The 16269-nt window shown below is 40.7% G+C and overlaps 1 protein-coding gene across 1 annotated transcript; it reads right to left on the bottom strand.

Annotated features, from left to right (window-relative positions):
* Positions 1 to 8534: 8534 nt before the first annotated feature.
* Positions 8535 to 12908, bottom strand: LOC123317842. The gene is made up of 2 exons (XM_044904454.1): positions 9849 to 12908; positions 8535 to 8657 (listed from the first exon to the last, which is right to left on the bottom strand). Exons 1-2 carry the CDS (start codon positions 12906 to 12908, stop codon positions 8535 to 8537), a joined length of 3183 nt encoding a protein of 1060 aa, XP_044760389.1.
* Positions 12909 to 16269: the final 3361 nt, after the last annotated feature.

Genomic DNA, 16269 nt, shown 5'->3' with positions numbered 1-16269 from the left:
TTATGGCTATTGAACTTTGAAGACTTTTTGGAAATTTAACCTGTGCGTTTTGGTGCTATTCGAATTTCAGGAAATTTTTCGGACTATACGAAGTGACTTGCGATTGTGTGCGGTATTTCTCGAATATTTTCGGACTTTAGTGGGACTGATAGAAAATTTTTTTTTCGAGTAACGTTGGACTTTAAAAATTTTTGAAAATTTTTTTTTGTGATACATCGGGACTTAGATTGTTTTTGGTGCGCCGGGACTTAGACTTTTTTTCTGATACACCGGGACTTAGACTTAATTTTTGTTTGGGGTGCACCGATACCCACTTCGAACTTAAGTGAATAGGTTGGCTAACGATTAACTTACCGGGTTGGACTTAGAACTTAAACGGATTGTGAAAGACATACCGAGTGTGAGATTTTGGTGCGTTCTGAATCGGACTTAGTTGAAAATAATATGTCGAACATGGATGTGAACCGGTTACTCAGTGATGAACTTACATTCGAATTACAACTGAGGGGACAATCGATACCCGGTACTGTGATGACTAAACGGAGTCTGCTACGACAAGTGCTTCAGTCTAATGAACCTCTACTACCCCCAACATCATTGAATCCCGCCTCCGAGATTGAGATCTGTCAAAATAAACTAACCGATTTGGTGGAATCCCTTCAGAACTTCAATCATAGTAATGCGGCTAACGAATTTTCGCGAATTTACACCAGATTAATACACATTCAAGGCAGGCTGAACTTTATTGTCACCGCAGACACAGCACAGTTACAATTGATTGAACAAATGAAGGCGACTACAGATAAAGCATTGGAGGCACTGGAGGAGCTGCGTAGGAGGAGTGATCCTGAACAGCCGCAGACATCCAACCGAGGTCAGAGGTCTCTTCTGGATGAGGAGGTGCCCAGTTCACCTGGGATGTCACCGATCCAACCGGAGAGGTTATCAAAGGTTGAGACATCACTTATCGACTTAGGAGATGGTGTCGATCCTCCTGCTGTAGTTAATGTCTCACGTACCGGTACACCTGTAAGAAATCCAACATTAGAACGGGTCATGAATGAGACAAGGCAGACATGTAGAGCATTACTACAACAATTACCAGCGATACCTCTCACACAGTCACAGGACTGTGGGACAACAACACCTGAGGGTCCGACACAAAGTAGATGGGTTAATTCCACACGAAGGGTGTCTTTTCCACACTTACCTGCACCGTGGATAAGTTCTGACCGGCCAATTATCACAACACCTGCCAGATCGGAACCGGAGTCTCGATCAACAGTACCAACTGTTCCGGTACACAGGTGGAACATCTCCTTTGATGGCACTGGTGGTGTGACCGGATTTCTTGAGGAGGTGGAGAGACTGGCTGAATCCCGTAAAGTGTCCCTGGAACAAGTTTTCGAGTCAGTGTATGAATTGCTGAGAAAGGATGCAAGGGATTGGTTCATTCCCCGGAGAGGTACTTTCGAGGACTGGGAGGACTTTAGCAGCCAACTGAAAGAAGCATTTCTGCCAGTTAACTATGAGGAAAATCTGTTGGAGGAAATAAAAAGGCGAACACAAGGCCCTGAAGAAAAGTTGCTTCTATATGTTACCCGGATGCAGAACTTATTCCAGAAACTCACCTATGCAAAACCATCCGAGGTGGAGCAGATCCGGCTTATCCGACAGAGGTTAATCCCGCCCTTACAGCAAGCCTTGGCCTTCCAGGAGACCAAGACTTATGATGAACTTCTCCGTAAGGGAAAAGTTTTTGAACTGGTCCAGTGGCAGATGAGCCAGTACACCCGGCCACCCTCCAAACCCGGTTTTGTGGAGGAACCTCACCTGACATACAGTCCCCGTCAACTGAACCGATATCAAGCAAGTTTTTCCATGGATACCGGAGAACAGGTTCACCAAACAATCGATCACAGGGAATCAGTACCGCCGACTCAAGCCAACCTGACACGACTTTCTCCGCCGAGAGAAAGCCGTCCAGAGCCACCCAAGTCCAGAGAGTCAATAGCCCAGCGACAGGAATCACACCGTCCGACTTCTGGAGACAGGTCCGAAGGTCGATCCAGACCTGCAACACCGCCACCCCGCCGTCCAGCCGAAAATAGCCCCGCTGACCGGACGGAAAGACTTATGCCCCATCCTGTAGATATAGTCTGATTTTCTTTATACAACCGAAATGTGTGAAAGTTTCGTTTTCAATGCGATATATAGGCTTGTTTTTGGAGAAAGAATGTACCACACTTCTTTGTTTTTGCCAAGCTTTTGAATAATAGATTTATTCTTCTTCGGGGTATTTCTGTGAATACCAATAAGATTATTACAACCCAAAACATCAACGTCAATACGAATCAAAATTTCAAGCTCACTGAAACACATCTACAATTTTGATTTTGAGTGATAATGTACTAATTTTTCCTTTCTTTATTTCACCATTCTTCCTTCTACTGTCACAAGATCTTGTGACAGGAAACGAAAAGTTTGTTTCGATTTGCTACTACTTCAATTATTCAACAATTCAAGAAATTTAGAATCCACTCAGATCGAATCGAAGAAAAAAGAAAACTGATAAATACGTGCACCCCTTTTTCTTATTCTAAGACACTGACCAAATTCAATTCATAATATGGAAACAGCGATGCGGATGCGATTCTCATATCCCCACTCCGAGGGTCGGCCGGCCGATGCCCGATCTTACGCGTAATCAAGAAGCTTCGAAATCACCGCGCCCTTATACATTCTTTAGGAGTTACGAATTTTGGAATTTTTATGGTCGAAAAATCACTCAACTACTCTTGGACAGTACGAATACCCTTTTACAAAAATTAACTATTCATTTAATGATCTAAAAAATCTAACTATAATTAGGAATATATTATATTTTCATTGACTAAACTACTTTTAAACGGTACGAATACGCTCTTTTCTAAAATAGACATAATATTTAATGATTAACTATTCATTTGATAATATAATATCTTGGAATAGTCAATGGGGAAATCTAGAAATATGAAAACTAAACGCCCAAACCATAGCAAGGTAGGCCCAACTGGTGCTGGCCGACCGTGTATGTATCTAGCAGCGACGTAATACGATATATTGTACAGTTCAACTTGGTGATAACTGCGCGCGACGTAGGTGCTGCATAGTACCATAACTTGAAGCGTTTCGCTAGGCTTGTACGGCTGGCCGAGCTAGCGTGTTTAGCGTTAGGAAAGAGAACTTCGAAATAAACTAATTCAGGGCGACTGGGGCGTCATTTTCATCGAAATAAGTTGTAGTACGTTATACTAGGGAATTAATTGAGATTTGAATATCAAAATTGATCATTTCTAATGAGTTTTGAAGAAAAAAATAATAATTATATTCATTTTCTATTTCTCGATTATTTTTGGGTCGGCCCGGCCGACCCTGCATACCCTGACGATCCGTCATTGATACAAACGGAGATTGTCCATGCGGAGAGGGCCGTGAAGATGCCCATCACATAATGTTCAACTGCAGACTGAGCCAGAGAAGAGAAACAAGGCAAATGATCATAAACAAATACAAAGATCTGAAATTGACACTGAGAGTGGAGAAGAGAGCAAATAAGCATCATGTAGAAAAAATCAACCCAAGCGAAGTGATGCCAGACAGCGACGAGCTGTAGGAATAGACTGAAGTAGGACAAAATAATGGGTAACAGTTGCAGCACAGGACTGCTACCCAAAAAAACTGACGTGGAACTACCCTATCCCTCGAATGAGGGCAACGGGTGATCACGGCAGAGATAGATCTGCGCTAGCCATACGGCGATGGTGACCCTTCAAACGTTTCATCGCGAGATGATAAGAAGGGGAGCATGGGAGAGAGGAGCCCCACCAAGACAAGAGTCCCGTCTTGGTGCCTCTCAATTGAGGTTGGACTCGTGCGGGTATGTGGGTTTGCCGGATAGGCAATAAATCAATAAACAGGAAGATCCTTAAGGAAGTGGACAGGAAAATCAGAACGGCGGTCCAGAAAATCCTACACCGGCCCCAACATATTATTGACTCGGCAAGATACTCCCCAGCAAAAATGGGAGGTCTAGGAATCTTTTCTTTCGCCAAGAAATTCCCAATAATCATAAAGAACCGATGGCAGTTAGTTTCCAGAATCTGTGCAGACTTCAGATACCTTCTAGATGAAGCCAGGGATTGGACCAACAGAGTCAATAAAATGATCAAGCCTGATGCGACAACAAAAGAACAGGTGGATCGCAAAAATGGCGTAAACTTCGATCAGTCCTACTATGGAGGCGGCGAGATTAGAAGTCACTCAATATAGGCGATGTAAATACCCACGGATAAACGGTGGGAGCAGAATTCACTCACTCAATATAGAAGACGTACATACGCACGGGTAAACGGCGTGAGTAGAATTTGCTCACTTAATAGAGAAGATGTGATTTCGCGAGGGTAAACGTTGGGAGTAGAATTCACTCACTGTATATAGACGATGTAAATACCCACGGATGAACGGTGGGAGTAGAATTCACTCACTTATTATAGAAGATGTACATACGCACGGGTAAACGGCGTGAGTAGAATTCACTAACTCAATATAGACGATGTTAATACTAGCGGTTAAACGGCGAGATGAGAATTCACTCAATATAGGCGATGTGAATACCAGCGGATAAACGGTTGGAGTAGATTTAACTCACTTAATATAGAAGATCTAAATACGCGCGGGTAAACGGCGTGAGTACAATTCGCTCACTTAATATTAAAGATGTGAATACGCGCGGGTAAACGGCAAATAGAATTCACTTACTGTATATGGACGAGTATGGTATATTCACCTCAAGGGCTGAACATCTTCGGATGTTCAGTACGGGGATCGCCAAACCCGAGGTACCCGAGGACCTGGTGGCTCGCCACCTTATACATACCGTCCTGACCTAGACATGTCTTAGGGTGGATGGGGAGGCTGGCTTAACCGCCTGGCTCAAAGAGGAGAAAACCTCTTTAACAAACCTCATTCCCTAAGGTGTAGACAAGTGCCGAGAGGGGTGCCATCGCATGGTGATGGCATAGCTGGGGAGCAACCCGGTTCCGAACTTTTCTAACCACTGGGCACCTGGCGCACCCAGTGGGAGAGATAGCCTTCCTATGGTATGGGCGCTCTGCCCTGCCATTTGGTGACATATATTTCGTACCTCTCTCGTGGGACTTATAATGGACTCAAAACAAACAAAAAAACAAAAAGAAAAAATTGAAGAAACAGAGAAAGATCATTTGGGAATAAGAGAGGAAACACAAGAAGAAAAATGGGAGCGATTGGAAAGGGAGGCAATCGCAACTGGGCAAATACCTAGACGCCAATCTATTGCCAGATCACCAGAGGAAAAGAAACGAAAAACTTCATGCTCAGGTTCAATAGGAGTGTCCACAGACGAGGACCTCGACAGAACAATAATAGAACGGGCAGATGAAGATAGGCGGGAACAACTAAGAGAAAAGAAAGGAAAGGAAGGAATGAAAGCATGGTGACTGAAGACAGAAGTATGAAAGAAGACACGAGAAACAAAGATATGAAAAGTAGTGACATGATAACATAATTCATTGAAATTAAGGATACGATAATAAAGGCAACGACAAGATACTCAGGTTCAAAAATTCAATTCCATAGAGAAGAACAAATGACGGTACAAAAGCAATTAGATGCATTAACGAACATCATGATTAAGATGGCGTACGAGTTGGGGAAAAAAGATGGAATGGAAAAGCAGATACAAATGCTGACAAAGAAACTCGAAACACAAGAGGAGGAAATAAAAACACTATACGAAAAACGGGATAAACGTAAGAGTGAGAATAACGACACTGATATAGTTCAAAAGTATGGACAACGTAGACATACTATTGACAACACACAGATATCAGACATAGAAACGTTATACCAAGCAGACAGTGAAAAACAAACGGAAACAGAAACAGATGGAGAATGGAACACAGCAACAACATACAAGAATCGAAAAAAGTCTTATGCACATATGACAAGAAAACAGACACAAAAAGAGGGGTGGAAAACACCAGAAAAAAAGGTAACAAATCAAACCATGGTTAGCAATAAGGACGTCACAGATCACAAAGAGGTTATAAAACAACTAAAACATGCTACACAAAGCATATGGAAGGAAAACAAAATAAAAAACATCATTCTTTTAAGGGATAGAAAAGTAATATTACAGTGCACAGAAGCACAGATAAAGAACAGTTGGGAAGGATGAACGAGGTACTCAAAGATATCGATAAAATTGAAATAAAAAACAGAAACGAGAAAAAGCCAACGATTATGTTAACCGGAATAACAAAAGGGTACCCAGATGAAGAGCTTATAGCTCAAATATGGAACGAAAACGAAGAATTAAAAACAGAATATCAAGAAACATTTTCACAAAAAACAAAGGTACTGGCAAGAAGAACATGCAGAAACATATATAAAGAAAACATAACAATACAAACGGATACAAGAATAGCGAAATATCTACTTGAAAGAGGAAAAGTAAATATGGACATTGTTCAAAAATCTGGGTGTTGAGATTTTTGGCAATTACTTAAAAGTGGACTGTTACCAAATGATTGAGTTGGAGATGGTAAAATAAAATCTTTATTGTATATCAAACACGTCACATAATAAATAGACACTCGCATGAAGTAAAATTATATACAACATCTAAACAGAGTGAACCTATTTACAAGTATTGAGAAGTTATTGAGAGAATTTGAGAGTAATGTTTCAATGAGAAAATCAACGTTGTATTTGCTTGAGAGAAAGAGTAGGTTGAGTGAATTTCATGTATCGAGTAACAAGATCAATTATTATGTGTTTGATAAGAATTGAGAGAATTGAGATAGATCTACATCAAAACGTGTTTATGTATTTTGAGTTGCATAATAATTGAGCTTGATAGTTATGAATTGATGTGATTGTTATCATGCAAGCACAACGTTTACAGTGATAGAGTTTACGATTTCATAAACTGTCTCGCTATCAGAAAAACAGAAGGTTACAGTGACAACTTGAGAAGTTAGAGATATGTAATGTAGTGAGACAGGTGTAATGAGACAGAATGAGAGAGATGATTACCAACGCTTACAGGAATAGCAAATCTATTAGAAAAGCAGAAGGTGTTTTATGAGAGTACATAAATTGAGGTGAGTCGTGTAACAAATGTAATGTAGAGAGATGATTACCAACGCTTACAGGAATAGCAAATCTATTAGAAAAGCAGAAGGTGTTTCATGAGAGTACATAAATTGAGGTGAACCGTGTGACAAATGTAATGTAGAGAGATGAAATATTGTAAACGTAGAAAGAATTAATGAATAGTATTCATAATTGAGATGAGACAAGAAGAGCAGTTCATAACGTTAGAGAATAGAAATAAAGTATCATAAGTTTCAGGTAATAGAGACATGCAAAAGTTTATAATAAATTATACTTATTGAGTTGAAATCAGATTGGACCTCCTCGAGCATTATCACAAACCAGTCTGTCCAATAGAGTTGATTGAGTGTATTCCATTATTCAGAGTTCTGAGTGTAGTGAGATGGATTTCGATCTGGTCTATGAGAAGCCGTCGAAGTGTCCAACTTGAGCGTAGAGGTACCTGAAACTTAAGAGGCCTGAGAAGTCTGATCGTAAGAGGTGTAAAATTAATCTGAGGTGACATGTATACAAAATGAGAGTGAATACAAGTATATAAGCTTCTAATAGAGTGGTGTGAAATGTGAACTTGGTGCTAAAATTAGAGAAATTAAAATGTGAGTGATTGTCGAGGTGATGTGATTCACAGTGAATGAAATATCGATGCATTTTGAGGAGGTTGAAGCAGTTAGGTACATTGAGCACGTGGTTGATTGAGAGATTTGGAGAAAATTGAGAAAATATACATGCAAATATAATGGAGAGATGTAGAGCAGAATATTGCAAATGTAATAGTGAGAAAATGCATAGCGATGGAGTGAATGTTGAGAGGAAAATTATGTAGAATGATATTCTAACGTGACACATGCAAAAAATGATTACATTTTTTGTTGAGTGAAAAAAGTACTGTACCTTTTGAGATGTTAATTGATTGATTGTTATAATATAAAATAATATTATTAGATTTGAGCTGACTGAGAAAGTTGAGAGTGCACTAAAAAATCACGTTAAGAATTCACACCAAGTTCCAATTCACTTGAGCGAACGAAGAATCTAAGGAGAATGAATTAAATTGAGCAGATTCAACAGGTTCCACCGGTTTTTTTGAGCAGCTGATTGACAGCGATTTAAAGGTTACGTTCACAGAAGCATGTAACGATAAACGTAGTCACTGAGTTGATAGAGTTGGGTTAAAAATTACTCCAATTTTTAACATTCCGGCCGCCATAATTAACGGAGTTGATTATAATCGAGTAGGTCTTCGTAAATTATCCATTGTGAGGAAGTTGAGGCAATCCATCACTCCAGTGTCTGAGCTACTCAATCCACCCATAACTGGAGCGAAAAGACTGCTTTCAATCCTCAGAGTGTGGAGGAATGGATGAGATGGCTGCACTTGAGATGTGGGTAGTTGTGCCATGAGTTGTTGAGAGCGGTGCCACAGTGCCTTGCATGTAGAGTTGTTTGGTGAGTTTCATCTACAACCAAAGAAGTAAATTGAGAGTGTTGAGGAAGAATAATTGGATGCTTGCTATCTGGGTCGAGCTGAGAATGGGAAATTCGTCCGCCTATACGAATTACACCATTGTTGTCGAGGAATGCAGTGAGTCTACTGAATACATGTGAATAGAGAAGTGGAGTGTGTGATTGAAGAGCCTTGAGTTCATGTGGAAAGTAGACCTTTTGAGTTGCCTTCGAGATGCTTCCAAGTCAGTTGAAGTCAGGTGTGTGAGGTGTGCTGGATCCAGCTTACGTTGGAGTCGTGCGAGAACCTTTGAACAAATAGAGGTAATTCGTAACAATTTATTCAAACTGGAATACCTGTAGATGAGATCCCATGAGTAGTCTGACGTAGTGGAGGTGAGTATGGAGATGACTGGTCTTGCTTCTGATTCATGGTCGGTTGTCGGTGCCGGCTGACGATTTGGCCATGAATCTTCTGACTTGGAAAGCCATGGTGGTCCCGTCCACCATAGCGAGTGGTTGCGAAGTTGAGATGAAGTTAACCCTCGTGATGCACAGTCAGCAGGATTGTCTTTGCCGGAAATATACCTCCAATGGGCCCTTGGAGTTAGATCTTGGATTGTTGCAACTCTGTTCCGTACAAAGTCCTTCCAACGTGAAGGGTGAGTGTTGATCCAAGCTAGAGTGATTGAGGAGTCCGTCCATAGAGTGGTTGAGTGAATGTTGAGAGCTAAAACATTATGCGCATAATTAACGAGTCGAGAGAGGAGAAGAGCAGCTGATAATTCGAGTCTCGGGATTGTGAGTGGTTTTAAAGGCGATACTTTGGTTTTGGAGCAAAGCATTGTAACTTTGCATTCCTTGGACGGAGTTCGAACGAGAAGGTAGAGAACGGCTGAAATGGCGAGTTGAGATGCATCAGAGAAGCCGTGGAGTTGAATGAAAGAACCCTCTTGAGTGTTAATCCATCTTGGAATTGTGATGCTGGCCAGCTTGGAGAGATCTTCACTGATGTCGTACCATTTCTGTTGGAGTAGTTGAGGTAGAGGTTCGTCCCATGATAACTTTTGGAGCCATAATTCCTGCAACAACATTTTAGCCCTAATCGTAACAGGGGAGACTAAACCGAGTGGATCAAATATTTTTGCAATATGAGATAGAACTGATCGCTTGGTGATCAAAGACCCAGATAGATTGGAGCTGACTTTAAAAGTGAAATAGTCTTCTTGAGGGTACCAGATTAGACCTAACACTTTAGTTGAGTGAGAACCTTCGTCGAATGAGATTGGAGTTGGTGTTGATTCTTCCTCTTGAATGACGTGAGAGAGACTTGAGACGTTTGACTGCCATTTTGCTAGCGGAAGGCCGGCCGCCATGCAAAGGTTCTGGAGTTGTTTGGCAATTTCGAGAAGTTGATGTTCAGTATCTGCTCCACCACAAATATCATCGACATAACGACCTTTCGTTAATGGAGGAATGGCTAGTGGAAAGTTGTGACCCTCATCTTTGAGAAGTTGGAGAAGAACTCTGATTGCCAAAAATGGAGCTGATCTAGTTCCGTATGTGACTGTTGTGAGATGGTATGTCTTCACGTTGTTGTTTGAGTCGAGCCAAAGGATGCTTTGAAGATCCCAATCATCAGGATGAACAAGAATCTGTCTGTACATCTTTGTGATATCTGTAGAGAAGACAAATTTAAATTTACGCACCCACATAAGAACATCAATCACGTCGAGTTGTAGTTTCGCTCCGGTGTGCATAATATCGTTGAGAGAAATGCCAGTCGAGGTGGGGCTGGAGCCGTTGAAGACTACTCGCAGTTTCGTTGTAGAGCTGTCTGTTTTGAGAACACCGTGATGAGGAAGAAAATATCTTGAGTTGACCTTTTCTGACGAGACTGGTTGCATGTGCTGGAGGAGTTCATATTCATCGAGAAATTGGTGGTAGAGCAGAGAGTAGTCAGGATCCTTGTCGAATTTCCGAATCAAGGCTTGCAGACATCGGAAGGCTCGTTGTCTGGAAGAACCTAAGACGTCAATAGATGATTTCAATGGTAATCTTACCATGTATTTCCCTGAGGAGAGCCTTGAGTGAGTGGAGACAAAGTGGTTTTCACATTCTTGCTCGTCAGAGGTGAGATGTGACGTAGACGTTGGTTGAATTTCTTCCTGTTCCCAAAACTTAGTGAGGAGATGATGTAGGTCTTCATCTTGAACAGTATGAAACATTGGAGATTGGATTGGAAGGCGTTCCTGTTCTTGACACACAGGTCCTAGGATTAGCCAGCCGAAGATTGAGAGTTGCGCGATTGGAGATGATGGAGGGCCTTTTTTCATCTGAGGAAGAACAACTGAGCCATATACATCAGCACCCAAAATGATGTCGATGGCTCTTGAGATGTGGTATTCTGGATCAGCTAACTTGAGATGCTGGAGATGTAGAGATTGCTGAAAACATGTATAGAAGGAAGGCAAATTAGAGAAAGATGATGAGAGAATGTGAGCATCAATATTTATGGTTTGATGGTCATACGTCGACTTGAGAGTGAGGGCGAGAGATCCTTGTGTCTTGGAAGTCTTTCCATGAATTCCCACAATTACAACATGCGACTTCCTTCTAGAGATGTTGAGTTTTCTGGCTAGATCTTGAGAGATGAAGGTCAGCTCGGATCCACTGTCGATGAGTAGTCGAACCGTGTGTGATCCTGTTGAGGTGATGAGATGGGCGATGGCAGTGGCGAGGAGAGTGTTGAGTCGTGGTTGAGGTAGCTCCCTTTGAGCAGATTTTTGAGATGTGAGAGCGTATTGTGGAAGCACTCGAGGGGGTACCGGTGGAACTTTGCAGTGTGGTTTACTGCTGAGAGGAGCATCATGTAGAAGAGTGTGATGACGACTTCCACAGATTTTGCAGATCTTTGTCGTTCTGCAAGAGTGGCGATGATGTCTACCGAGGCAGTTAGAGCAGAGGATGCGAAGTAACACCACATCAGCTTTTTCCTGAGGTGAGCGCTTGGAGAAGCGAGGGCAATCTGCAATAAAGTGGTCGTGTCCACAATCATCGCAGGTGTAGTTGGGCATAGAAGAGACTTTTGAGATTGGAGTGTTCGAGGAGGCCGGTTTGCTTGAGGTGAGTGATGGAGAAGGTTTAGTTTGAGCTGTAGCCTTTTGAGAAATTGTATGCACTGTTGTGCGAGAGCGAGATGATTCTTGAGGTGACTGTCTCTGGTTGGACTCAGTCCATTCTAGAGCTCTGGAGCGAGATTGGAGGAACTCCATCAACTGAGCGAAGGAGGGAAATTCGTTATTAGAGGAGATGAGAGTTTCCCAATGTGTTCGAGAGGCGTGATCCATACGATTGATGATATGGAACACCAAAAGATTGTTGTTCTGCTCTAGATCTTCACCTAGAGCTTTCAAACTTTGGAGAGGATTGACGATGCTGTCAATAAATTGACGAAGAGATGAGGCGGTAGAATTTTTCTGATTCGCCAATGAGAAGGAGAGAAGTTTGGAGTATTGAGAAGAGAGGAGCAGCCTTTTATTTTCATATTTATCCATAAGCTTCTTCCAAGCTATGGGAAAAGAGACTTCCGTTAAGGGAAGACTAGAGATGGCGTCGAGAGGTTCATGAGAGAGACATGTTCGAAGGTAATGTAACCTTTCAATGTCAGAAATTGAGGTGCTGTTGATGACGAGTGATTGAAAAAGATCTCGGAATGCAGGCCATTTTGAGAAGTCGCCTGAGAAGGTGGGAATTGAGATGTCAGGCAATCGAGGACGAGTTTGAGAAGACTGAGGGGCTTGAGCAGAAGTGGATGGCTGTGAATCCACAGGATTGAGTGACATATTGAGTTGTATTAATTTCGAGATGGCTGATTGGTATAGAGAGTATTCCTCGAAGAAGACTGAGGATGCGAAGTATTCGTGGTCGAGACACGACTCAGGCCACGCTGACTCAAAATACGAGTGAGTCTTTGAGAAGTTCTTATGAAGGTCTTGCAGCTGTTCTTGAGTGTGTGACAGGTCTTGCACAGTCCATGTTGAGATGTTGGACAGCTTGGAGAAGATGTCCTTCATGAGTTGTAGTCTACTCAGTTGAGTAGCGACTTTCAATTTGAGGTTGGTGGGAAGACCAGCCGAGCGAGTTTGAGGTCCCACATCAGGCTGCGAAGATGTGGAAGATCTGGATGATCGAGTAGGAGGGACCTGGAGTTGAGCGTCATCCTCTTTTGGAGATGGAGAAGATCTTCCCGACTTTTGAGACATGACCTTTTTGAGATGAATGTGATATGAATGAATGATTATTCCAACTCAACCATCCGGCCCGAAGGACCAAATGTTCAAAAATCTGGGTGTTGAGATTTTTGGCAATTACTTAAAAGTGGACTGTTACCAAATGATTGAGTTGGAGATGGTAAAATAAAATCTTTATTGTATATCAAACACGTCACATAATAAATAGACACTCGCATGAAGTAAAATTATATACAACATCTAAACAGAGTGAACCTATTTACAAGTATTGAGAAGTTATTGAGAGAATTTGAGAGTAATGTTTCAATGAGAAAATCAACGTTGTATTTGCTTGAGAGAAAGAGTAGGTTGAGTGAATTTCATGTATCGAGTAACAAGATCAATTATTATGTGTTTGATAAGAATTGAGAGAATTGAGATAGATCTACATCAAAACGTGTTTATGTATTTTGAGTTGCATAATAATTGAGCTTGATAGTTATGAATTGATGTGATTGTTATCATGCAAGCACAACGTTTACAGTGATAGAGTTTACGATTTCATAAACTGTCTCGCTATCAGAAAAACAGAAGGTTACAGTGACAACTTGAGAAGTTAGAGATATGTAATGTAGTGAGACAGGTGTAATGAGACAGAATGAGAGAGATGATTACCAACGCTTACAGGAATAGCAAATCTATTAGAAAAGCAGAAGGTGTTTTATGAGAGTACATAAATTGAGGTGAGTCGTGTAACAAATGTAATGTAGAGAGATGATTACCAACGCTTACAGGAATAGCAAATCTATTAGAAAAGCAGAAGGTGTTTCATGAGAGTACATAAATTGAGGTGAACCGTGTGACAAATGTAATGTAGAGAGATGAAATATTGTAAACGTAGAAAGAATTAATGAATAGTATTCATAATTGAGATGAGACAAGAAGAGCAGTTCATAACGTTAGAGAATAGAAATAAAGTATCATAAGTTTCAGGTAATAGAGACATGCAAAAGTTTATAATAAATTATACTTATTGAGTTGAAATCAGATTGGACCTCCTCGAGCATTATCACAAACCAGTCTGTCCAATAGAGTTGATTGAGTGTATTCCATTATTCAGAGTTCTGAGTGTAGTGAGATGGATTTCGATCTGGTCTATGAGAAGCCGTCGAAGTGTCCAACTTGAGCGTAGAGGTACCTGAAACTTAAGAGGCCTGAGAAGTCTGATCGTAAGAGGTGTAAAATTAATCTGAGGTGACATGTATACAAAATGAGAGTGAATACAAGTATATAAGCTTCTAATAGAGTGGTGTGAAATGTGAACTTGGTGCTAAAATTAGAGAAATTAAAATGTGAGTGATTGTCGAGGTGATGTGATTCACAGTGAATGAAATATCGATGCATTTTGAGGAGGTTGAAGCAGTTAGGTACATTGAGCACGTGGTTGATTGAGAGATTTGGAGAAAATTGAGAAAATATACATGCAAATATAATGGAGAGATGTAGAGCAGAATATTGCAAATGTAATAGTGAGAAAATGCATAGCGATGGAGTGAATGTTGAGAGGAAAATTATGTAGAATGATATTCTAACGTGACACATGCAAAAAATGATTACATTTTTTGTTGAGTGAAAAAAGTACTGTACCTTTTGAGATGTTAATTGATTGATTGTTATAATATAAAATAATATTATTAGATTTGAGCTGACTGAGAAAGTTGAGAGTGCACTAAAAAATCACGTTAAGAATTCACACCAAGTTCCAATTCACTTGAGCGAACGAAGAATCTAAGGAGAATGAATTAAATTGAGCAGATTCAACAGGTTCCACCGGTTTTTTTGAGCAGCTGATTGACAGCGATTTAAAGGTTACGTTCACAGAAGCATGTAACGATAAACGTAGTCACTGAGTTGATAGAGTTGGGTTAAAAATTACTCCAATTTTTAACAGAATAAGGGTGGAGGAGGTTGTGAGCGTTGCATTGTGCTTCAACTGTCATAAATATGGACACGTAGCAAAACACTGCACAGACAAACTGATATGCCACAAGTGCGGAGGTGAACACGAAGGAAGAAGATGTTCTCTAGATATATTGTACTGTCCAAACTGCAGGATGAATAATATAAATAAAGAACAGAGAAAACATACAGCAAGGGACAAGAACTGTCCTGTCTATATCGAAAAGGAAGAACAAGCAAGGCGGACAATCGACTACGGTCAGTTTTCGACAAAATGGGGTTCACAGTACTGCAAATAAATTTAGACAGAGGACGGGAAGCAACGCTGCTAATGATGGAAAAACTAATAGACAAAAACATTGACATCGCAATAATACAAGAACCGTACTGCCGATATATTGAAAATGATTTTTATGATGTTCACATTTACGATACATAAACAAAAGTGCGAATACTAACAAAAACGAACCTAAACAATGTAACAACAAGATAAGACATAACAAACAAGAACTTGGTTACGATTGAATCAACCACAAATAAATTGGACAGCAACAACAGAATACTAATAACATCAATATACGATGAACCAGGAGGAAGGGATAACAGAAGACTAACAGAATTGACACAGCTGATGGGAACACAATCAGCTAAACAAATCATAGCCGGGGACCTGAATGCGCACTACATTCCATGGGGGGGGGGACGGAAACAGACACAAGAGAGGAGAAACTATTAGAATTGACAATGGCAAACGGCTACGAGATAAAAAACGACGAATCACAGGGGCCGACATTTATAGGACCAAGGGGACAAAGTTATATAGACGTAACAATGTCGAAAGGGGTCGAAATAAAGAACTGGAAGATACTGGAAGACGAAACATTGAGTCTTCACAAATATATTGAATTTGAAATTGTCACAGACATTAGAAAACCAACAACTACACATATGATTTCGAGAACACTGACTGGAACAGACTCAGGGAAGAACTTGGAAGAAAAGTTCATAACGAAGAATGGACGAAAGACAATATCGAGGAATTAGAACATAGAGCAGAAAAATTGCAGAAGATATGTACAACTCAGATTGGGGGTTATTTGGGATTGCAGCCAAAAAAAAAAAAACGAATGGATCACTCTTTATTCTTTATACTCGATGTTCGGTATTTTCTCTTCCACTTGATCATTTTTATTTTTGTCTTGTTTTGCTGGGATAGAAGTTCATCTCAGTTTTTCTTTTATTCTTTCTTATTTGTTTTCATTTTTGAATCACGCGGGTTTTGTTGAGAGTTGCACATGTGCGCCGTGTCATGTGGAGTTTAAGAAGAGAGACAGGAGACAGTTTGAAATCAACCGCCGCAAAGCTAAATACGTAGATTATCACCGCATGTTATTTCGTCATTGGAAAATACAGTCCACTCGCAAAAAAGGGTAAG

This window comes from Coccinella septempunctata, chromosome 7, assembly GCF_907165205.1.
Source record: "Coccinella septempunctata chromosome 7, icCocSept1.1, whole genome shotgun sequence".
NCBI lineage: Eukaryota > Metazoa > Arthropoda > Insecta > Coleoptera > Coccinellidae > Coccinella > Coccinella septempunctata.
Note: the sequence above shows the minus strand (reverse complement) of the source record. Positions and strands in the feature narration are given on the sequence as shown.